The 23,962-nt window shown below is 40.7% G+C and overlaps 1 protein-coding gene across 1 annotated transcript; it reads right to left on the bottom strand.

The window, feature by feature from the left end:
• Window positions 1-2,204: 2,204 nt before the first annotated feature.
• On the bottom strand, window positions 2,205-18,084 carry Wfdc8 (WAP four-disulfide core domain 8). Its single transcript, XM_076849501.2, has 6 exons — window positions 17,987-18,084; window positions 10,593-10,768; window positions 6,513-6,653; window positions 5,082-5,249; window positions 3,217-3,357; window positions 2,205-2,344 (listed from the first exon to the last, which is right to left on the bottom strand). The coding sequence occupies exons 1-6, from the start codon at window positions 18,082-18,084 to the stop codon at window positions 2,205-2,207; spliced, it is 864 nt and encodes a 287-aa protein (XP_076705616.2).
• Window positions 18,085-23,962: the final 5,878 nt, after the last annotated feature.

Here is a 23,962-nt window from a genome sequence, read left to right as displayed (position 1 = left end):
CCCCTTTCCCTACCTCCCGATCCCTTTCCTGTAACTCGACTGATTTCCCTTCTATTTTTTTAAACTGGTGCATAATAACTATGCAGAGCAGTGGGATCATCGTGATGTGTTTGTACATGCACATACATAGTTTGTTCCTCTTGATGCTCGATTTCCTCCCCGTTCTCTTTGCTCCCTTCCCTTCCTCTATTCTACTGTTTTTGTGAGATCCTTTTTTAAAAATTATTCTTTTCTTCTCTCTAGCTCTGCATGTGAGAGAAAATATTCAACCCTTGACTTTTTGAGTCTGGCTTTTTTCACTTATCATGACGTCCCCCAGTTCCATCCATTTGCCAGCAAATGACATCATTTCATTCTTTGTGGCTCTATGAGACTCCATTGTGTATCCATACCACATTTTCTCAATCCATTCATCTGTTGATGTTCCATAACTTGGCTATTGTGAATTTTGCTGCTGTAAACTTTGGTGTGCAGGAATGGCTATATAGGATTCTGATGTTAGTTCTTTTGGATAAATACTAAGGAGTGGGATTGCCGAGTCATGTGGTGTTTCTACTTCTAGTCTTTTATTTTATTTTTTTTAAAGAGAGAGAGAGAATTTTAATATTTACTTTTTAGTTTTCAGCGGACACAACATCTTTGTTTGTATGTGGTGCTGAGGATCGAACCCAGGCCACATGCATGCCAAGCGAGCGCGCTACCACTTGAGCCACATCCCCAGCCCCTCTACTTCTAGTATTTTGAGGAATCTCCATACTGATATCCACAGTGATTGTACTAATTGGTAATCCTACCAAAAATGTGTAAGTATACCTTGCATCCTCACCGGTATTTGTATTTGTTACCATTCTAATTAGGATGAGAAGAAATCTCAGTGTAGTTTGGATTTGCATTTTTTCTGCTCACTTGATATATTCTTTGGCAATCTGTATTTCTTCTTTCAAGAAATGTCTGTGTAGTACATTTGCCTGTGCATTGATTGGGCTATTTGTTTTTTGGTGTTGAGTTTTTTTATGTTCTTTATATATTCTAGCTATTAATCTTCTGCCCAAAGACTAGCTGTCAAAGATTTCCTCCCATTCTGTAAGCTTTTTATTCTTATTCTGAATTGTTTCCTGTGCTGTGCAGAAGCTTTTTCATTTGATGCCATCCCACTTAATGATTCTTGGTTTTATTTATTGAGCTTTAGGAGTCTTATTATGGAAGTTGATTCCTACACCTATATGTTGGTGTCTGGATTCTACATTTTCTTTTAGTTGCGAAGTTTCTAGCCTAATTCCTAGATCTTTGATCCACTTCAAGTTGATTTTTGCCCATGCAAGTTTTTTGAAAGTACCATGACCCAAACAGCAACAAACAAACGAACACTTACTTTTATTTTGACTATAGAAGTGAAAATTTTAAACAAACTCTTTGCCAAAAAAAGCCATAGTAAATGAATACAAATATACTAACAATTTGATTAAAGTTATTCTAAGAATGCAAGGTGGTTCAACATATGACAATTTAATAAGTTGTTATGCCAACAAATCAGAAGAAAACAGTCATTATATGAGCAGATGCTTGAAAGGTATTTGATAAAATTCAGCAGTCATTTCTAGTAGCAGCTGAAAATGGAGAAGAAAAAAACCTTAAAAAAGGAAATAAGTGCCATAAAACCTATTTATCTTTCACACACACACACACATACACACACACACACACACACCAGTAGCCACTGACTTTAAAATAAGGAACTAGACACTATTGCTTTTATTTTTATTTTTTATTTTTTTATGGAAAAATGATTATTTTAATAAGTGTATACCAAGGCTGATCATTTTATTTTTATTTTTTTGGTGGTGGGATTGATGGCAGGACCTTGTGCATGCTAACTACATGCTCTGCCATGGAGCTGCACCTCAGGTCCTCGTTGCCTTTATTTTCAAGATTATTTTAGAACTTCTACAATAGAAGACAAGATAACAAAGCCATGAAGTTGGAGAAAAGAAGAGCCAAGTTTATCATTATTTTACGATGATATGATTATATATAAATTGATTATATATAAAAACCCTACATGATAGGATACATATAATAACCCTATAAATATTGTTACCCTTAATAACAGTCTGGTAAGGTAGTTAGTCCAAGACAAACAAAAGAGCTCTTCATTATGCTTACTCATAATTACTCTTCCCATGAGAATATTTTCCACTTACTGTTCATTTCTGGGGTGCCAAGCACATCAGTCCACAGCGTGAACAGCACTTCTCCCCCTCTGGACAATCGCTATCCTGCAGGCACATTGGTTTACTAATCTTGTTACACATCTGAGGCATACGTGGGCAAAAACCTGGTTTGACTTTATGGAGTAAAAATAAGACACTTGACCTGAAACACTCCATCATAATTAGACACACATTTGGGGAATCTTAGGAAACCCATAAAGGATTTTGTTCTAATCAAGCCTCTTCCCTTCCCAGCACTGAGTGGGGGAGGCACTCTACGGCTAGTAACCTGAAGAGCATCATCCCAGACTTGTCCAACCTGATAAGATTCCTGTATTCCCTATGGAATTAATGGGTTGGGGTGGACCCAGAACATCCTTGTCTTAGAAATTATAGGAAGTGAGGATCATATAGGGGGCAGTGAGTTGGCCAAGTCGCACACACAGCCTCTGAAAAAGTTGAAGTCAGTTGAAAAAGCTTTGCCTCTTGCAACCTCACCACGGGTATCTCCAGGCACTACCAATCCCTGGGTCTACGTGGGGAAATTGGTACCTCCAGCCTTAGGAGTGGGAGAGTTGGCTTCTACCCCCAAAGCATTTGCTAGCAGTCTTCCCCGAATCCTCTTATAGAATGTGAATCATCAGGAATGTACTTAGTGTTAAGAATCTGTATGCATGTGAATCCATGGACATTGTCACTTTGAAAGTCATGGAAGAATGAGATCATAACAAATAAATTTTCTTGGGGAAGAATGGAGAGTGATTACCAAGTGTGGTAATGACTTTGAAGAGTAGCACAGTAGTGTCCAGAGGCCAGGAGGTCAACATGAGAGCACTGGTTGGGCATTGAAAGGTGAAATCTCCTCAGATACCTCCAAGGTCAATCCAAGGGGCAGTTGAGGTTCGAGAGACTCTCATTTCATGGGATATCATGGCATCCTTGATCCGTGCCCAGTGGACTTTGGGAGTTATATCTTCCCAAAGTCCTTACCATCCCTGGTCCTTACCTTGCCAGAGGTTGGCACAAACAAAACCACACCTGGAGTCACAGCATTTTTCTGTCATAAGGCAATCCATGTCACTCTTACATGGCTTTGGACACTCCATTCGAGAGGTGTAAGGGAAGAGTGGGCACTGTCCTTTCTTGACTAAAACAAGAGCAGATGTGAGTACCTGCAGACCCCGCCATCCTACCACCCTTCAAACAGATTTTCTTTCTCTTCTAAAGTAGAATCCCTGCAACTTGGTTCACTTTACCCTGTCCACTCTCTCACTGCATTCTGGAATGTGGTAGAAAGAATGCTGAGCTCAGCATCTGAAGCCCCAACATAAAGTCTCAGTCCGGTCACTAAATAAGTGACAGCATCCTTCTGTATAAAATAGGGCTAATGATGTCCGGTTCACACAGATCAAGTTAAGCCCTTTGAAGGGGTTTGGTTTTATTTTGAGTGAAATGGGAAGTTCTCAATAGAGGATGTCACGATGGCTCATGTTTTGAAAGGACTGTCGTGGCCGCTGTGCTGATAGTGATTATAAAAAGAAGGTGAATATCGAGTGGGGAGACCCTGGGGCAGGCTGTTGCAGCACCCCGACTGAGAAGGTGACACCTTGTTAGTGGGGCAGCAGCTCTCAGATTTGGGCTGGAGATACAACTTTGTAGTCATTAGGACCTAGATGGCATTTAAATCAATTCTTTAGGATTTTATGTGGGTCTCCTGTTCTCATCTGGCTGCCAAGTCTATGAGGGTAGATTTTTTTTTTTCCTTCTGTCTCCGGTCAGACTGACGATAATGCGTTCAACTCTTAGAGGTACAAGTTACCTCTGAGCATGGACCTAAGTTTCCCATAAACCAGCCCAAACCCATTTCCATGGCCTCTTCTTGCTGCTCTGGGGAGAAAAGACCAAGCCCTTGTCGGTAGACCCATGATTCCTCAGATCCTCCCACTCAGGGAATGCTTGGTTCTGATTCCATCCAGACAGATCCCAAGATCGCATTGGCCATTGAGGCACATGGGGTGTGGGGAATTAAAATCACTCTACTCCTGACTGATTGTGGGTTCTTAGACAGCTAGCTACCTCTCTGTGTTGGTGATGATGGTGTGAGGTTGAAATTCTGGTGCTGCCTTGTAAATCACACTGTGCCACCTCCTGATGAATGGTCACCATCTCTCTCACTTGGTACCATTTAGTGGGCCCATGCCACTGGACAAGCTGCCATGTCAAGGTTTGGTGTCTTTGAACACATGTCATCCTGCCAAAAATTTGGTGAGGTGTTGGCTACTGTAACAATATTATAGAGGAGAAAACGGAAGCTCCCACAGGCCAAAACATCTGCACCAAGTGGGACAAGCAGGGTTTGAGTCCAGCTCATAAATTCAGTAGGACTCTGTCCCCCAACATTGCTAATGATGATCACTCCACTAAAGAAGGAACCCCCAGCTCTCACCTTCACCGCACCCTATTCTCTACCCTCAGTGTCTCACGTACTCCCTGGGACTCCAGGCTGGCCTGTCCAAGCCTCCTTCTTGGGTGAGTCCTCCAGGTGATGCTCAATAGGTTGATGTGATGAGAAAATATCTTTCTCCAAGAAAGTAGGCCTGGTTCCCATGAGCCAAGATTTGTGAGCACTTTATGGGTACTACGTCGTTTTGAGGTACAACTCCATTCGATAAATACTATTACCATCCCCATTTTGTACACAAGAAAATAGATTCAGCAAGGCAGGCAATTGGCCCCAGACCTCCCAGCCAGTAAGTGACAGAGCTGTGGCTTGAACCCAGGTAGTTCCACCTCCAACTCTGAGCTCTAACCTTGCTGGTATTCTGTTTCTGGGTAAACCAAGCCCTCCCCTTGCAGGGGTGTGGGTCTCACCAATTAACATGCAGGCCTTCTTGCAGTCATCCAGCCTGAGGAAGTTGTTGGCGTTCCCTTGGCAGCCATGATAGATAAAGGTTCGACACTGATGTTTTTTAAAGTCATAATACCAACGCTGCAGTCTCATCCTGCAGTCTCCTCCTTTAAAGGGTAGCATGCAGGGTTCTGAGGTCAGGGTGTAAAAAGGGAAGAGCATAAAAGGCAGAGGTAAAAAGAAGGGATAAGATCCCCCCGACTGTCATAGTTGATGGTGTTATCATCCAAGTCAGAAAAAGCCACACTCAAAAAAAGTAGGTTCTGGCCCTAGATCCACGACTACTATTGTCCACTGAATTCTCCTAACATCACCTCTGTTTCACAAAGGTGATTTTGAAGGGCATCTGAAGATACTTTGGAGTTGATCTTCTCCACTGCTTTGAGCTTTGAGAGGCCAGGACCTGTTCAGGAACTGTATCCAAAGGGCCCAACAAAGCACCTGGTACATAGGAAGGAAAAAATAGTCCCTGATGTCTGAAAACCCATCAGTAAGCTGTTGTGTTCCCCTGTTGACATAAAACATCTCATGGGACATCTGCATCAAATGAAGTCGCTCTAAGACCACGACAACGTGAGACAGAAAGCAAGATATCTGTGAGATTCATAAAATACCAAACACTTCCCTGTTCCAACGTGAGTGACTTGAGTGTCTCTGCCAGTTTCAGCTCCCTCACTCTGCCTGCTCCCTCTGTGGATGAGATCCCCTGAGGAGCCAAGCTGTGGCTTTGCCCCCCCCCACTTCCTGACAGTACAGATTCTAAAGCCCTCCCCCAAATCATCCAAAGACCAAATCCTGTAATACATTCTAGCAGCTGCTCACTGAGATGTCACATGGTTATCTACAGTGGACACTCTCCCTCCCTGTAATCAGTAATAAATCCAACTTGTTCAGCTCCAGGTATGTTCCTGGTAGTCTTGGCCAAATGGCACCGACCAAAGATACCAGTTGGATAAATGAATGAACGAACGAATGAATCTCTGTTAAACATACACACTTTTATAAGATGTGCATAGGAATACTTATGAGTTCCCAGAAAACCTCCTTGAAAAGACCAAGAGTCTGAAAGGAACCCAGCACCTAAGTTAACTGAGATTTGATTTTGTCACAGGGCCAACCACAGTTTCTCAGCACACAGTGAGCACACCAGAGTATTGTTTATGAAAGATTGAATGTTGGGCCCAAGAAGGCAAACATCAGTATTGCCTAGTTGATGGCCACCATGCCTAGACTCATGGCTTACACTTAAGGGTGAGAGTTAAATCGGATAGTGAGAAAAATGCAAACTTGGGACTCTTTGTCCTGCTATCAAAAGGAATTGTTCAGCCATTGCTGAATGGAGTAAGAAGTGGGGAACCTCAAAAGTCACCCGCCCTCAGCCTGAATGCCACTACCTTCATATGGATCCATGCACTTCTTCCCACAGGCAAAAGTGCAGCACTTCATGTAAGCGGGGCAGTTGAAATCCGATTTGCATAAATCCGGCATCATGATGTCACAGAAGAGCCGCTCTCTGGGGCACTCTCCAGGTTTCACTGCAAGGAAGAATTGTCCAAACTCACATTCCAGGAGTTTAAGCTCTTCTCCTACCAGGGAAACGGTGAATGATGAAAATGTCCCAGTCCTATCCTGTACCTTCAATTCCCAGTTCTCATTCTGCTTACATGTAGGATCCATGGCTGTCTCTCTCACCGCTTTTGGCCCATTTAGAAGGAGGTGAATCCGGAATTTGTGCCCAGGTAGAACTGAAGGAAAAGCATCTTAGATCCCAAGGGCAGGTGATTCAGTAAGGACAAAGGCCCTTGCTTTAAATTAAGGAGCTCCCCAATCTTCTTGAAACCTGATATTTTAAGCTTAACTCCTCTGTCTCCAACATCTGAGGCAATAGAAGAAATTAGTCAAGAGTCATGGAAACATCATGGAAATAGGAGTCAGGAGTCCTGACTTTGGTCCCTTGACTTCTTGTGAATTCAAGACCAATCTGAGTTCAACGGCGTGAATTCTGACTTACATCTAAGACAGGAAGAAATGGTGGAGTGGGAGGAGCATCGTTGGCAGACTGACTGCAACTCTAACTAGCTAAATAATCTTGGGACAGTGTCTTCCTTTGTCTGAGTCATCAATGTCCTCTCTGTAAAATGAGAATGGCAATCCTTACTGTACAGGTCAGTTAGAATTAAATGGGATGACGTTCATGATACACTAATCACAGAGCCTGCTAAGAGTTCTGCAGCTATGTGGTTGCTTACTCCCTTTTTAGGAGTAAGTATGGATGCTGATTTAAGTGCTTGCAATAGACAGGTTTCCAAAGTTGCACCCCTAAGATTCCAGTCCTCTGGTTACTGAACCAAACATTAATGCAGGTACTGCTGTGAAAGGATTCTGCATGTGTAGGTGAAGTTCAAAGTTAGTTGACCTTAAGAGACAGAGATTACCCAAGTGGGTCAGACCCAGTCAGTTGGGTCCTTTAAAAGAAGAAGGTTGGGAGGGAAGAGGTCACAGAGATTGAGACTGTGAGGAGGAGCCATCCTACTATTGCTAGCTCTTACCCATCACATCTCTCTAAATGCACCCCCCAAGGATGGCTCAAAGCTAAGAAGAGTACATGGTTCCTGATCTGGAGTGCGCATCAAAACTCTCTGTGTATCTTTAAGTAAATAAGGACTTTGGACTGAAATCAAAATCTCTAGAAAGTAAGGCCTACTGACCCTAATTTTTCCCCTTTTTTTTTTAAAAAAAAAATTTAATCTAATTTGTCATATATGACAGCTGAATGCATTTTAATTCAAATTACACACATAGAGCATGATTTTCCATGTCTCCAGCTGTACACAAAGTAGAGTCAAACCGTTCGTGTCTTCATACATGTGCTTGGGTAATGATGATGTCCATCTCATTCCACTGTCTTTTCTACCCCCCTTCCCCCTCCCTTCCCCTCCCTCCCCTCTGCCCTAGCTAAAGTTCCTCCATTCCTCCCATGCTCCCCCCATCCCCATTATAGATCAGCATCCTCATATCAAAGAAAATATATTTGGCATTTGGTTTTTTGGGATTGGCTTACTTCACTTAGCATAATATTCTTCACTACATCCATAAATGATTTTATTCTCTTTTAATGCTGAGTAATATTCCATTGTATATATGTACTACAGTTTCTTTATCCATTCATCTACTGAAGGGCATATAGGTTGGTCCCACAATTTATCTATTTTTAAAAGTTTTTTTAAAATTTTTGTTTTAATTAATTATACATGACAGTAGAATGCATTTTTGCATTTTGATATATCATACATAGATGGGATATAATTTCTCATTTTTCTGAGTGTACATGTTGTAGAATCACATTGGTCATGCAGTCACATATGTACACAAGCAATAATGTCTGCTTCATTCTACTGTCTTTCCTATCCCCACATCCCCTCCCTCCCCTCCCATCACTTCCCTCTACCTAACCTAAGGTAACACTATTCTTCCCTAGTGCCCTCCCCCACCTTATTGTGAATTAGCATCCACATATTAGAGAAAACATTTATCGGCCTTTGGTTTTGTGGGATTGGATTATTTTAGCATGATATTCTCCAACTCCAACCATTTACTGACAAATGCCATAATTTCACTCTTCTTTAAAGCTGAGTAATATTCTATTGAGTAGACATACCACAATTTCTGTATCCATTCATCTATTGGTTACACAGTTTAGCTATTGTGAATTGAACTGCTATATAAACATTGATGTGGCTGCGTCCCTGTAGTATGCTGTTTTTAAGTCCTTTGGCTATAAACCAAGGAGTGGAACAGCCGCTGACCCCAATTTTTAGAAAGCCCCCTGGGTAATCCTAAGGCAAGTTGGTAGGCACCATGGGATAAGCTACCACTTGGGGACCATTGCTCAAGATTTGGGCACAGAAAGAGTTTGGCAAATTAAACATGGAGACCTCAAAAGGGTAAAGAGAAGTAGAAAGGGAAACCTTGGGATCAGGAGGTAAAGCCAATAATCTCACTAGAGTTGATTCTCCGGCTTCCAGCAACCATTTAAACCTTTGCTTGGGTTTTGGACATCTCCTCATTATCAGCTTGAGTTCTTTACATAGAATAGAATCCCCTCCCTCCCTGGCCAGCTCTTCTTAATCACTTACTGCCCCGACACACGACTAATCAGTCAGGGTCACTCCAGGAGAACTGCGCTGGCACGAAATAATCACACAAAGACAGAGAAATACCTTTTTCTTTGGGTTCTGGGACGCCCCTCTAACCCAGCTCCCACAAAGGAGGCAAGGCAGGCGATAAAGAGACATGCCTTGAACCTGGGTTTCATTGGGGAGGCTGTTCGAAAGAACATTCATCCAAAAAAGGGCCAAATGTGTAGGATTACCAAGGAACAAGGGGCGGCTTCCTCCAGTCGGGTAATGCCCAATCCCAGAGCTACACCTTGCTATCTGAGCGGAGGCAAGTCCCCTTGCCCTGCAGGGTGCAATGCCAGTCCAGTATCTTTATTCAGGACTTAACGGGTGTGTGCATAGCTCCTGCTCAGGGTGGTCCCCAACACCTCACCCTGGGTGCATACCTCCTGGTACACCCCCTGGAGTTCTGCATTTGCCAGAGATGTTCCCCAGAGTCCTGCTCTCATGTCATTACTAGAATGTACTTCCTGGGTGATCACATCCATTCCCACAATCCTGACTGATTCCCATCTCTCACTCCAGATCCATCCTGTTCCTTTTATTCAACTGCCTGGGAAAAATTATTCAGGCAGACTCATGGGTAACTCTGTTCTAACGTGTTTAAGACAGAACTACTGTCTCCCCGTGCCTAAGTAGCACCTCCCCACCCCTGTTCCCCATCTTGATATTTGACATCACAATTGTTGTTAGAGTCTAGACATTTTTTCCTCCCCCATCACCCCAGCATCCTGTCCATCATGGCTTTTGGCCAATTTTGTCTCCAATCCCCTTTTTTTTTTTTTTTTTAGTGAGAGAGGGAGAGAGAGAGAATTTTTTTATTTTTATTTTTTAATTTTCAGTGGACACAACATCTTTTTATTTTATTTGTATGTGTTGCTGAGGATCGAACCCAGCGCCCCACGCATGCCAGGCGAGCGCGCTGCCACTTGAGCCACATCCCCAGCCCCCAATCTCCTTAAAATCAACCTTTTCTCCTTCTTTACCGCACTCCCTTGACTCAACCCCTGACTTCACTCTCTCTTCCCCAGGAATGCAGCCATGTCCTCACTGATCCTCTCCTCTCAGACTCATGCACAGTGACTCATGAATTTAAAAAAAACCCTGGAAGACATATTTTGGGAAAAGTTAGGGAAATAACGTGGGGAGAACAGGCAGGGGAGGATTTGGAGAGCTTAGAGTGGTGGCTCAGAATCCACAGTAGGGATGACCTCAGCCGACACTAGCTTTGCACCCAACCCTCAGCCTCCAAGAATGCCTCTCACAGGAAGATGGCGGCAGCTGTTCTGAACCCACCTTTGATCTTGTTGGACTGCGATGCAGAAGTCTGCTCCAAAGAGAGAGGGAGAAGAAGCAGGAGAGCTACATTCCTCCAAGAGAAGGTGGAGCTGTGGAGAGAAAGGCAGATGTGTGAGAGAAGAGGGATCCGAGTTAGGCATGATCCAGAGGAGGCACAAAGTGTGCAGAGGAGCCTTCCAGGGGATCCCCCAGAATCCCTTAGTTCTCACATAAGAAAAAGGAGCCCTTTGGGATGGGGGCAGGCCTAGACATTCATTCCAGAACTCTCCCCAGGTGTCTCATACTCTGTCACAGTGCTATGCCTTGTCCTACCCAGACACCTGTCCACTGTGTTTCTCCTGGGTGAAAGGCCACACCTGAGTGATTAAAGGCTTTGTTTGGAACAGTTGTGGCGTTGATTTGCACACAGTCATTCCTTGGGCAACCCCTGACACTGGTGAGCACTTCTTCTTTGCTCCATTGATGACAGAAATAGGTAATAAGAGATTTTTCTGGAAGGCCTGAACAGACCCTGCTGGGTCTTGGATCTCAGAAGTAAAAGTGATCCCAAATGGCCGTAAGTTAACAAAAAGATTCTGCTTATTCCTTCTGGGGCATTCCAAGGCTAAGCTCCCATGATACTCCTAGACAACCTGATAAGTGGATAATCTTCCCCTGCTCACTCAAACCCCCATTTTCCGTATGTCTTTTCAAGATCTAAGTGTGTTTTTTATTTTAAGATGTGAAGAACTAACAGCATCTTACTGTAGTAACTCTTGGAGAGAACACATTTCAAAATCAGAGAGAGAGAGAGAGAGAGAGACTGATCTTTATGCCATTTATTCATGTGTGCCTCATTTATACGTGGAATCAGATCTTGAGGAAGCTATGCAGAGATCTTCCAGCATCCTGAAGCCATATTATGTGGTGATTAAAGTGAAGACATGTCACCGTATCCACATTTGCTCCCTCCTCCCCAGAATTCTAATGCTGTATCTTCCCCAAATTCTACAACAGCTCCTGGACTCTTCATTAGTGGTAGTTACAACCCCAATCCAGTAATCTTGACTTTGGTCCTGGCTTGGTCACTTTAACTACAGCATATCTTGGATCCTTAGTTTCCTCATATGGAAAATGGAAATAATACAACTAACCTGGAAACTTTGCTTTTACCGTGGGGATTAAGATGAGAAAAGATGAAAATTTAACTCAGCAAAATAGGATGGTAGAAAAGCTGATGCCTGCACTTGGACCTGAGTTAACATCCCAGATCCAACCACTCCCACCCGTGGGGTCTGGCCTGTCACTTAACTTCACCAAGCCTCAGTTTTTCATAAAGGAAATAATAATAGCAAAAGCTGCCTCTTAGACATGAGGATTAATTGAACTATTGTAGCAAATCATGGTAACTGGGGTATGATCAGTGCTTGATATATGTTCAACAGGAAACAAATAACAATGAAACAGTGATTGCCCCAATACTACCCACGGCTCTTTCAGCTTTGAAGTTCCCTAGTCAGAAACTGTGCCATCTCTTCAGTTCCCTGAGAGATCAGACAAGAGGCCCTGTGTGTCTTAAGTTCTTTTGGTTTGAAATTTAACCCAGATACCTATTCACTGAGTCTTGAGAATTAGCTGGTCAGATGAGCCCACAGTCTATTAGTAGAAGCAGGGCTCCAGGGGTGGATATGGAGGGGGGACACAGATGAACAGGACTTCCAAACAATTGAGGGTATTCGGTTATAATTTTTAGTGTGTGTGAGTGAGTGTGTTGAGTGTGTGTGTGTGTGTGTGTGTGTGTGTGTGTGTGTGAATGTTTATTACACATATAGAGCACAATTTTTCATATCTCTGGTTGTATACAAAGTAGAGTCACACCATTTGTGTCTTCTTCATACATGTACTTAGGGTAATGATGTCCATCTCATTCCACCATCTTTTTTACCCCCATGCCCCCTCCCTTCCCCTCCCACCCCTCTGCCCTATCTAGAGTTTGTCTAATCCTCCCATGCTCCCCGTCCCTACCCTACTATGAATCAGCCTCCTTGTATCAGAGAAAACATTCGGCCTTTGGTTTTTTGGGATTGGCTACCTTCACTTAGCATTATATTCTCCAACTCCATCCATTTACCTGCAAATGCCAAAATTTTATTCTCTTTGAATCCTAAGAAATATTCTATTGTGTATGTATACCACATTTTCATTATCTATTCATCCACTGAAGGGCATCTAAGTTGGCTCCACAGTTTAGCTATTGTGAATTGTGCTACAATAAACGTTATTGTGACTGTGTCTCTGTTGTACTGGGTCTTTTGTGGCAACTTAAGCAGATTAGGATTGTTTTGTCTATTTCTGAAAAAATTGTCCTTGAAACTTTGATAAAGACTGAAAAATAATTTGCTAACAATTTGGATAACCTAGAGGAAATAGGTAAATTTCTAGAAACACATCAAGACTGAATCATGAAGAAATAGAAAATCTGAATAGTCCTACAATGAATAAGGAGATTAAATCAGTAAGATCAAGTCAAAGGAAATCCCAGAACCCATTAAAGAAAATTCCAGAACTCAAGGGCTCAAATGCTGAATTCCACTAAACACAGCAAAGGAGAACCGAGGACCAATCCTTCTCAAACTCTTCCAAAGAAGTTGAAATGGCAGGAGTATTTTCAAACTCATTTTATGAAGCCAGCATCACCTTGATACCAAAGCAAGGAGAAGACACTTCAAGAAAATAAAAAGCATAGTCCAATGCGCCTGACAAAAATCCTCAACAAAATATTAGGAAAGCAAATTCAGTGACACATTGAAAGAATTATCCACTGTTACTGTGAAAAAAGATTAAAAATAACAAATTCTGGTAAGGATATAGAAAAAGGAGAGCTTTTACACAATGTTGGTGGGAATGTAAATTAGTTTGTAGCCATTATGGAAAATAATATGGAGATTCTTCAGAAAACAAATGGAGGGCTGGGGATGTGGCTCAAGCGCTAGCGCGCTCGCCTGGCATGCGTGCGGCCAGGGTTCGATCCTCAGCACCACATACAAAGATGTTGTGTCTGCCGAAAACTAAATAATAAATATTAAAAAATTCTCTCTCTCTCTAAAAAAAAAAAAAAGAAAAGAAAACAAATGGAACCACCAGGTGACCCAGCAATGCCACTGCGGGGTATATGTCCACAGGAAATGAAGTCATTACATCAAAAAGAGACCTGCACACCATGTTATGGCCACACTATTCTCAATAGCCAAGTTTTAGAATCAACCAAGATATTCTTTGATAGGTGAATGGATAAAAATACTGTCATGTATAACTAATTAAAACAAAAATATGTTATATATGCACAACCCAATATTATTCAGCCATACAAAGATGAATCATGTGACTTGTGACAACATGGATAGAACTGGAGGACAGTATGTTAAGTGAAAGGACCTAATTGCAGAAAGACAAATACCACATGTTCTCATTCATTTGTAGAAGCTAAAAAAGTTGATCAAGTGGGTAAGGTGGTACATGCCTGTAATCTCAGCCACTCAGGAGGCTGAGGCAAGAGGATCACAAGTTTGAGGCCAGGCTTCACAACTTGGTGAAATCTCATCTCAAAATAAAAAAAAAATAAGAAGTGCTGAGGATGTAGCTCAGTGGTAGAGCATCCTTGGATTCAATCTCCAGCATAATCAATCAATCAATCAATCAGTAAAATAAAGTTGATCACATTAAAGTTGAATGTAGACTAGATGTCACTAGAGGTAAGGAAGAATATGGGGAGAGAAGATGGAGGGAGAGTGAATAATGGGATCAAAATACAGTTAGTAGCTTTAATGCTCTAGAGCACAGTAGGGCAACTAATATCTACAATTAATTAAACATTTAAAGATAACTAGAAAGGGGCTGGGGATGTGGCTCAAGCGGTAGCGCGCTCGTCTGGCATGCGTGTGGCCCGGGTTCGATCCTCAGCACCACATACAAACAAAGATGTTGTGTACGCTGAAAACTAAAAAATAAATATTAAAAAATTCTCTCTCTCTCTCTCTCTTTTAAAAAAAAAAAAGATAACTAGAAAGGAAGACCTTGAAGTTTCTCAACACATAGAAATGATATTAGAGGAGATAATTACTCAACCTGATTTGATCATTATACATTGTATACACATATCAAATTATAATATTATAACCATAAATAAGTACAAATATCATGTCAGTTATAAAATAAAAATTAATTTTAAAATGCATCATTCACTACAACAAAACATTAAATGTAATACACCATATTAATAGAATGCAGGGGAAAACCATGTGATAATCTCAGTGGATGTAGAAAAAGCATTTGATAAAATTCAGCATCTTTTTATGATCTCAATAGGTTCGTTAGAGAAGGAATGTACCTTAACCCAGTAGTCTACATAGCACAACGTCACAACTAGGATCATACTATCAGTGAACAGCTGGAAGCTTTTCTGTTAAGATTAGGAACAAGACAAGGAATGCCTACTCTCACCTTTTTAAAAACATGCTATAGGAAGTGCTAGCCATGGAAATTAGTAGAAATAAATAAATAAATATTATCCAAATAACAAAGGAAGAACTGAAATAATGTGTTTGCTGAGAACATGATTATTCTATAGAAAACCCTAAAGACTCTACCAAAAAAAGCTATTAGAATTCATAGATGGGGCTGGGGTTGTAGCTCAGCGGTAGAGCACTCGCCTAGCATGTACGAGGCTCCGGGTTTGATCCTCACCACCACATAAAAATAAATAAATAAAATAAAGATATTGTGTCCAATTACACCTAAAAAAGAAATATCTTTTTAAAAAAACTCATAGATGAATTCAGTAAAGTTACAGGATACAAAAACAACATGCAAAGATCAGCAGTGTTTCTATACATTAACAATAAGCTATCTGAAAAAGAAATTAATAATCTCATTTACAGTGCCACAAAAACATATTGATGAGTAACTTTAAATAAAACAGTGAAAGATCTGTGTACTGAAAACTATAAAACATTGACGTAAGACACTGAAAAACAGGAGTGAATGGAAAGATAGCCCACGTTCATGGGTTGAACGATTAGACATTGTTAAAAATCCATACCGTCCAGAACCTACCTTTTGGCCCAGACTTTCCGGATGGCAGAGGTTTCTCCGTGTAGTAAACTGAGAAGCATTTTGCAGTTGAAAGGAGCTAGGAGAGCAGTGTGAATTTCCAGGTTACGGCTTTTAGAAATTATGGGCAGAAATTACGGGTGAGGCCCCACTGATACTCTGCCAAATTCTGCTACCACTCACTGCTCCCCCACTTGGAGAACACCCAATCCCAGGCCCTGTTTTCATGGTTGAGAGCTTGTACACAACCTCTTCGTCCCAGTGGCATAGTGTGATCTGCTGCATGGCCAGTCAACCAGGAATGTGCTTTGAGCCTGAACAGAAGACCTCGAGAAGAACAGCTACTCCATAGGTCTGGCTGATAAATCTTTCCCTAAACCCATGCCAGAGCATGTGTGTAAGCTTCTCTAAAGAAATTTACCTTCTAAATAACTCCTGCACAGCTGTCTACATTCCAATAGGTAGTCTTTAAAGGCTGAGTTTGGAGCACTCCCTGTACAGTTCCATAATGTGTTGCTAAAATATTTTAAATCTCTCTAATTTTTTATCCTTTTGACTTATCCATAATTTGAGAATGTTGAGGGCTTTCAACATGACCATGGATTTCTTGAATTATGCCTATAATTGCTTCATGCTTACCATATATCCTGATTTTATTGATTTAGGTAAATACAAGTGCATTCCCGGTGAATTAAATCTTTCATTATTATCTAGAGATCCCCCATCTCTCTCTCTCTCTCAAATTGATCTTTATCTTACAGTTTTTTTGTTACCTGATATTAATCTAACTATACTTTTCTTCTTATTCACATTTGCTTAGGCTTTCTTCCCATCTTTTTGCATTCAGCCATCTCAAGTACTTATCTTTTGTCTTTTAAATAGTATCAATCTACATTTTTAAAAAATGCTGTCTGGCAATTTTTGCCTATTAATTGACATTTATTATTGGTATTTATGACATATGTGGATTCATTTCTACAATCTTGAGTTTTCTATGATCTGTTCTTCTTACTCTCAAATTCTGTACTTGCAAATTCACCTACTTGCTAAAATTTGTCACTCAGAGTCACCCAACATGCACATTCCCACCTGAAGGTGAATCCTTGGTTCAATTCAAATTTAAACCAGGGGCCCTTTTACAGCCTAGTTAGTGCTGCACTTTTCACATTTTTGTGTTTTTTATTGGTGATTTCGCTGTTCAAAATGGCCCCCAAGGGTGGTGCGGAAGTGCTAACTTGTGTTTCTAAGAGTAAGATGACTGTGATGTGCCTTACCAAGAAAACACATGTGTTAGATGAGCGTTATTCAGGCACAAGTGATAGTACTGCTGGTCACGATTCAATGTTTATAAAACAACATTTTAAAAACACAGTTCTTTAAACAGAAGCATGTGCCGAGCATGGTGGCACACACCTGTAATCCCCGGGACCAGGGAGGCTGAGGCAGGAGAATCACAGGTTCTGGGCCAACCTCAGTAATTTTGCAGGACCCTGTCTCAAAATAAAGAATAGAAAGGGCTGGGGGTGGGTAGCTCAGTGGAAGACTGCCCCAAGCCCTGGTACCATAAAATGAACCAACCAAACAGAAGCAAACATAGAACAAGGTTGTGCATCGACCAGTTTATGAAAAGGTGACTGGAGGCTTAAAGGAGGCTAAGCCTGGTATTTTCTCCGAACATAACTCCCAGAAATAATGAGCATCAACTGCACTTTTATTAGCTTTGCTTTTGTTTGGGGTACAAGTAGCTTTAAGCTCCCCAAGACTTGCCACAATATTTTTCTTGTTCAAGAAATCTCAGTTCCTGTCGTCGACTTCTCTGTTCCAGGAGGGGGCTGAAGGAGCAGCTCCTGCCTGGCTCCCCCACATGGCAGAGGGCAAGCAACAGTGGAGCTGGCAGAGACCCACCTGGGTTACATCCTGGGTTACATCCTTTTCATGCCCAGGTTACATCCATTTCATTGGCCAGAGCACAGATTACAGCCAAGTTCAAAGTCAGAGAGGCAGGGACGCCTATTCCTTTCACAGAGATTCTGGAAATCACAAGGCAACGGGCAGGACCTAATCTCCTTAAAGAAAGGATGGAATGCGCAACTATGATCAATGATATATCCCATCATTATCGCTCCCTTTTGAATTAAAAAATGATGTTTATGTATTTGTGTGTGTATATACCATATATATATATATATATATATATATATATTTTTTTTTTTTTTTTTTTTTTCTGAGAAAATATAAAACTCCCCTGTTTCAGACGACTGAACATTGGGACACTTGCCCTGCAGATGCCCAGCGCACCTTACCTGGGCTCCGACAGCCACGTTGGGTTGCTCCTTCGCATTGGTACCTCTTCAGTCTGCTCCGTCTCAGGCAGACCGATTCTTGGGGAACCTTTCCTCATTGGGTGTGACTTCTCATGGCAGGCCACCCTAACCTTTGGATGTCCTCCTTAATCTCCTTGGACTCTGAATCTTTATGTCTATCTGCCCCAGGAATGGACACCCCTTGTTACCCTGCTCAAGTTTTTTTTTTTTCTTTTAACCGTGTGCAGGGTCTTGACCTCCGCCTTCACCCCGTGGACTTCCTCCTTCACAACCAAGCCGTACCAAGCCTCTGTCCCTGACGTGGCTCCAGGGCTTGGGTTCCTCCCTGGGCTGTTTCCCTGCACGAGCACCTCCCCAGCCCACTGAGGTGGATGCCTTTCTTACCAAACTGTGCTGCTCCCCACCCCTCCACTGGGCAGTCTCCTACCTAACTCAGGTTCCAGCAGCCTTCTACAGAGATGCCCTTCTCCTGTCGTGGCTCTGACGCCCACACTGGGGCACCATGGCTTCTTTCCCCTTGGGGCAGATACCTACCTTGATCTGTCCCACCTGATGGCTTCCGGACTGACTAGTTCCATTTGTGCAAATGAAAGAAAAGAGGAAAAGATGCTTTTTCTTTTTGCAAAAGTATTATGAAAAAGATATAAAAATAAAATATGCATTGAACATTAGTATTTGATCTAACAAACTACTGTGAAGTGACCACTCATTAACTGAGGTCAAGTAAAACAAGATCTGGAACATTAGAAGTCCCTTGCTTGTTCCTTCCCAGTCACAACACTTCCCATCCTCCCGAGGCAGCTGATGATAACAAAGTCTTGCTCTTCTTTTCTGTATTTTTAGAATTGAAGTATGTATTTTAAAAATGTGCCTTTTTAAACGTCATATGCTTGTGTTTTATATAATAGGAGCCATTTGGAAAGTGTTCTTCTGGGCATAGCTTTTTGTGTTCAATGTTATGAGTTCCATCCACACTGATCCATGTAGCTGTATGTCATTACAGCTGTATCATCTGCTCTATGACTCTATGCAGCCTATCTATTTGACTGGATTGTTTCCAATTTGCAACTATTAAGAATAAGATGCTGTAGGGCTGGGTTGGGGCTCAGCAGTAGAGAGCTCGCCTAGCGCTTGCGAGGCCCTGGGTTTGATCCTCAGAACCACATAAGAATGAATAAATAAATAAAGTAAGTAAGTAAAGGTATTGTCCAACTACAATTAAAAAAATAAAAATATTTTTAAAAGATGCTATGAATATTTTGCTTGTGTTCACAGGTGCACAGGGACAGGGATTCTTGTAGGTTATGTACCTGGGATTGGAGAAGCTGGGTCACAGGGTGTGTGTCTCTTCAACTTCTTGAGCTGATGGCAAACTGTTTTCCAAAGAGTTTGAACCAATTCAGTACACTTTCTTGCACCTTTGACTTTTTTTCTGGAATGATTTTTTCTTCTCCCTAAAGGACTTTCTTTAGAAGTCCCTTTGGTGAGGATTTGTGGGTGGTTAGCATTCCCATTTTTTTTTTTTTTGCTGTCTGAAATAACTTTTGTTTGTTCCTATTCTTAAAGAGAGAGAGAGAGAGAGAGAGAGAGAGAGAGAGAGAGAGAGCGCTTCACTCTGTATTCTGAGCCAAGTTAGCAGTTGTTTTCTAAGAGCCCAATATTCTGCAGTCTTCAGGCTTCCACTGCTGTTTTCTTGAGCAATTCTTTGTTAGTCAAATAGTTTCTTTGTTTTTGCTTTCACTGCAGTTACAGGTTTAGTTTCTAGGTATTCTATCTGGCACTTTCTCAAACATTCTGGTCATTTTTATGTCCTCTTTCGCTCTAGCTATGCCTTAATGTTCTTTTTAGGTTTCTTTCCATTCATTCTAGTGATACTGATCATCTTGATTCATAAAATATTTTTATAATTGACAAAAATTTATATATATGAATTTATATTTAGTGATTATACAATGTATACATGTATCAAAGTATTATATTGTGCACGGTATATACGTAATATTTTGGTACATGCATACATTGTGAGATCACAAAATCAAGGTAATTGCCATATCCATCGCCCCACATACTTATTTTTTGTGTTGGGAACACTTAAAATCTATTCTCAGCACATTTGAAGTATTTCTATTTACTGACTATTTGCATTTACTCTCTGAGAACTGCTTATGCAGATCTTTTCGATTAAAATGTTTGTCATTTTCTCTTCAATTTGTATATTAGGGAAAATGACTTTTGGTTTGTCATATGTATTGCAAATATTTCCTTCAGTCTTCCCTTTTTCTTGAATTTAACATTTTTTATTTGTTATTTTTAGTTATACATGGTGGTGGAGTATGTTTTGACATATTATACACACATGGAGTACAACTTCCATTCTTCTGGTTGTAAGTGATGTGGAGTTACGTTGGTCTTGTGTTCACATATGAACATAGGATAGTAATGTCCGATCCTTTCTACCATCTTTCCTATTCCTATTCCCCCCTCTTCCCTCCATTCCCCTTTGTCCAATCCAAAGTCCTTCTATTCTTTCCCACCCCACCTCCTTATTGTGTGTTAACATCTGCGTATTAGAGAAGACATTTGTCCTTGGTTTTTTAGCATTGGTTCTGTGAGGAGTGGGATAACTGGGTCAGAGGGTGGTTCCATTCCAAGTGTTCTGAGGAATCTCTATACTGCGCCCCAGAGGGGTTGCACAAATTTGCAGTCCCACCAACGATGTATGAGTGAGCATTTTCCCCACATCCTCATTAACATTTATTGTTACTTTTATTCTCGATAATTTCCATTCTGTCTGGAGTGAGATGAAATCTCAGTGTAGTTTTAATTTGCATTTTTCTAACTGCTCGAGATGTGGAACATTTTTTTAATATATTTGTTGACCAGTCATATTTCTTCTGTTTAGTGCCTTTGCCCATTTTTTGATTGGGACATTTTCTTCGTGTTTTAAAAGTTCTTTGTATATCCTGGAGATTAATTCAGCCTTCCTTTATTTATTATGTATTGTTATGGTTTAGATATGAGGTATCTCCCAAAACTCATATGTGAGACAATGCAAGAAAGTTCAGAGGTGAAGTGACTGGGTTCCAAGAGCCTTAACCTAATCAGTGTATTATCAACTTGAAGGATCAACTAGGTGGAGACTGTAGGTAGGTAGGGTGATGCTGGAAAGGGTGGATCACTGGGGGTGTGCTGTTGGGGTAAATGTTTTGTCCCTGCTGAGTGTGTCTATGAGGGAGCTGCTGGGAAAGACTGGACTCTGAGTCAGTGACTGAGTACAGATCTGTTCTCACCGATGAGAGCAGGCATCCTCAAGTCTATTGAAGGCCTGAACAGGTGGAGAAAGCTCTTCCTTCTTGAGTTGGGACATCTGTCTTCTCCATTCTTTAAATATTGGAGTTTCTGGTTCTTAGGCCATTAGTCTCCAGGACTTACCCCAGCGGCCCCCGGGTTCTCAGGACTTTGACCTTGGACTGAGAGTCGTGCCCTCGGTTCTTGTGTTTCTCGGGTTCAGACTGAGTCACACCACCAGCTTTCCTGGTTCTCTGGGGCACAGATGGAATCATGGACTTCTTGGCCCCTAATACATGAGCCAATTCCCATAATCAATGTCCTCTTCTATTTTTCTGTATATACTCTTGGTTCTGTTTCCCTGCAGAATTCCAACACAGGGATCTAATAAACACATGTAGAATATGGCGCTTTGGGCAACAACAGCAGACAAGGCATTATTTTTAAATAACCATGGAACCAAAATAGATGGCATCCTGGATGGTAAAGTTAATCTCAAATTTAAAATAAGTAAAGTTACATCATACAGAATGTATCTCTGATCACAACGGAATCAAACTAGAAATCAACAACAGAAATACAACAGGAAAATCTTCCAACATTTGGAAACCACACAACACACTTTTCAATAATTCGTGGATCATGGACCAAATAGGAATTCTCAAGAGAAACAAAAATATTGAGTGAAAATAAAAATATGTCTCAGGAGGTTGAGGAATGGGGATTACAAGTTCAAAGCCAGCCTCAGTAACTGAGCAAGGCCCTAAGCAACTTAGAGAGAACTTGTCTCAAAAAATAAAAAGGGCTGGGTATGTGGCTCAGTGGTTAAGTGCCCCTTGGCTCAATCTCTGGTTTTATATGTGTGTGTGTGTGTGTGTGTGTGTGTGTGTGTGTGTGTAATCAAAATAAAAAATTTGTGTAATAGTTTTGAAATACGCAGTATATTATAATTATCTAATTATCTATAATCACCTTATCAACTTCTTTCTTTCTTTCTCTCTCTCTCTCTCTCTCTCTCTCTTTCTTTCTTTTGGTGGCAATAGAGATTGATCCCAAGGTTACTCTACCACTGAGCTACACCCCAAACCCTTTTTTTTTTTTCTATTTTTCTATTTTGAGACAGGGTCTCACTAAGTTGCCTAGGCTGGCCTTGAACTTGTGATTCTCCTACCTCAGCCCCCCAAGTTGCTGGGACAACAGGTGTATACTACCATGCCCAGTTTCTCATGTTTGTTTGTTTTTAATATGAAGCATTTTATTCTTCTTTTATGTATTTTGCAGTTTTACTTTTATTTTATTTGCTGAGACCCCCAGTATGACTCAGAATAGAAATGATGATAGCAAACATTGATATTTGTTTCCTAATCTCAGCAGCAAAACTTTCAACTTTTCACCAAGTATGATGTTGTAATAGAGTAGTGTTGTTGTGTTTTAAGGTAGTTTTTATCAAGTAGAATTCTCTCCAATTCCTAATTGACTAAGAATTCTTCTTGTGAATAGATCTTGACTTAATCAAATGCTTTGTCTGTATCTAGTGGAATGATTATATGAGTTTTCTTTTTATTCTATTTACATGATTAATGATAAAAATATTGTGAAACCAAAACTCGTTGCGACTGGGGAATCACTGAAATGAAAGGTTTTATTTAGTTGTTACAGATGTTAACCAGAATAGGTTCAGGTCCAGGCGTTATATGTTTCCAGAACTATTAGTAGCAGGTCAAGTACTGATAGTTCAAAAGATGTCTGCTGGACCTAGAGCTAACAGCACTTTTATAATGAAAATTAGGGTAAAGAAAGCATAAGCTGTCAACATTGAGCCTACATTGGCTATAGAAAAGAAGGGTGGGATAACTCAAAGTTGGGAGAGTTTAGGGTTTAGAGAACAATCCATTAGGAGGAATATTTGTGGCTTCTGGATTGATTGAGGTCATAGGCAGGATGTGATGGTACCCAGGGGTTCATCCACCTGAATTTTGAGCCAAGTTTTCAATATTTACTCAGGAATGTGGAACAGTCTTTTGTTGGTTTCAACCCACAGATGTTAGCTGATAACCTTATCTCACCTCCCTTCCATCTGCTGGCTCTTGTAATTAAATTGAGGATATCTAAGAAATTTTCTTCTATTAATATTTAAATGAAAATTCAACATTGCATATCTGGAATAAAACAATTTCCCCAATATGTGTTACCTTTTTAATGTAATGAATACATTTCCTAATATTTTGCTTTGGACATTTGCATCTATAGAACAGATAAAATGATCTCTGGTTTCCGTTTTTGTAATGTCCTTTTAAGTTTGGGAGATCAAGTTTATGTTGGTCTCATAAAATAAGCTGAGAAGTAAGTACTCCCTTTTTTATTATTCTCTTAAAGATTTTGATTTAATGCTATTTCTTCCTTGAATGTTTGGTAGAATTCATTGATGATGCATGTGAGCCTGAAGTTTTCTTTGAAAACTCTAGATTCAATTTACTTAATATACGTATAATTATTGACATTCTCTATTTCTTCTGAGAAATTTGATGTTCAATTTTCTAGGAATTTTCCCATTTCATCTAAATTTTTATTGCTATGAAATTATAATATTCTTTACCTTTATCGTAGGATCTGTAGTTATGTTCACTTTTCCTTGGCTTATATTGGCTATTTTTGCCTCTTTCTATG

Source organism: Callospermophilus lateralis, chromosome 3, assembly GCF_048772815.1.
Source record: "Callospermophilus lateralis isolate mCalLat2 chromosome 3, mCalLat2.hap1, whole genome shotgun sequence".
Classification (NCBI taxonomy): domain Eukaryota; kingdom Metazoa; phylum Chordata; class Mammalia; order Rodentia; family Sciuridae; genus Callospermophilus; species Callospermophilus lateralis.
This window is presented reverse-complemented; position numbering and strand designations above follow the sequence as displayed.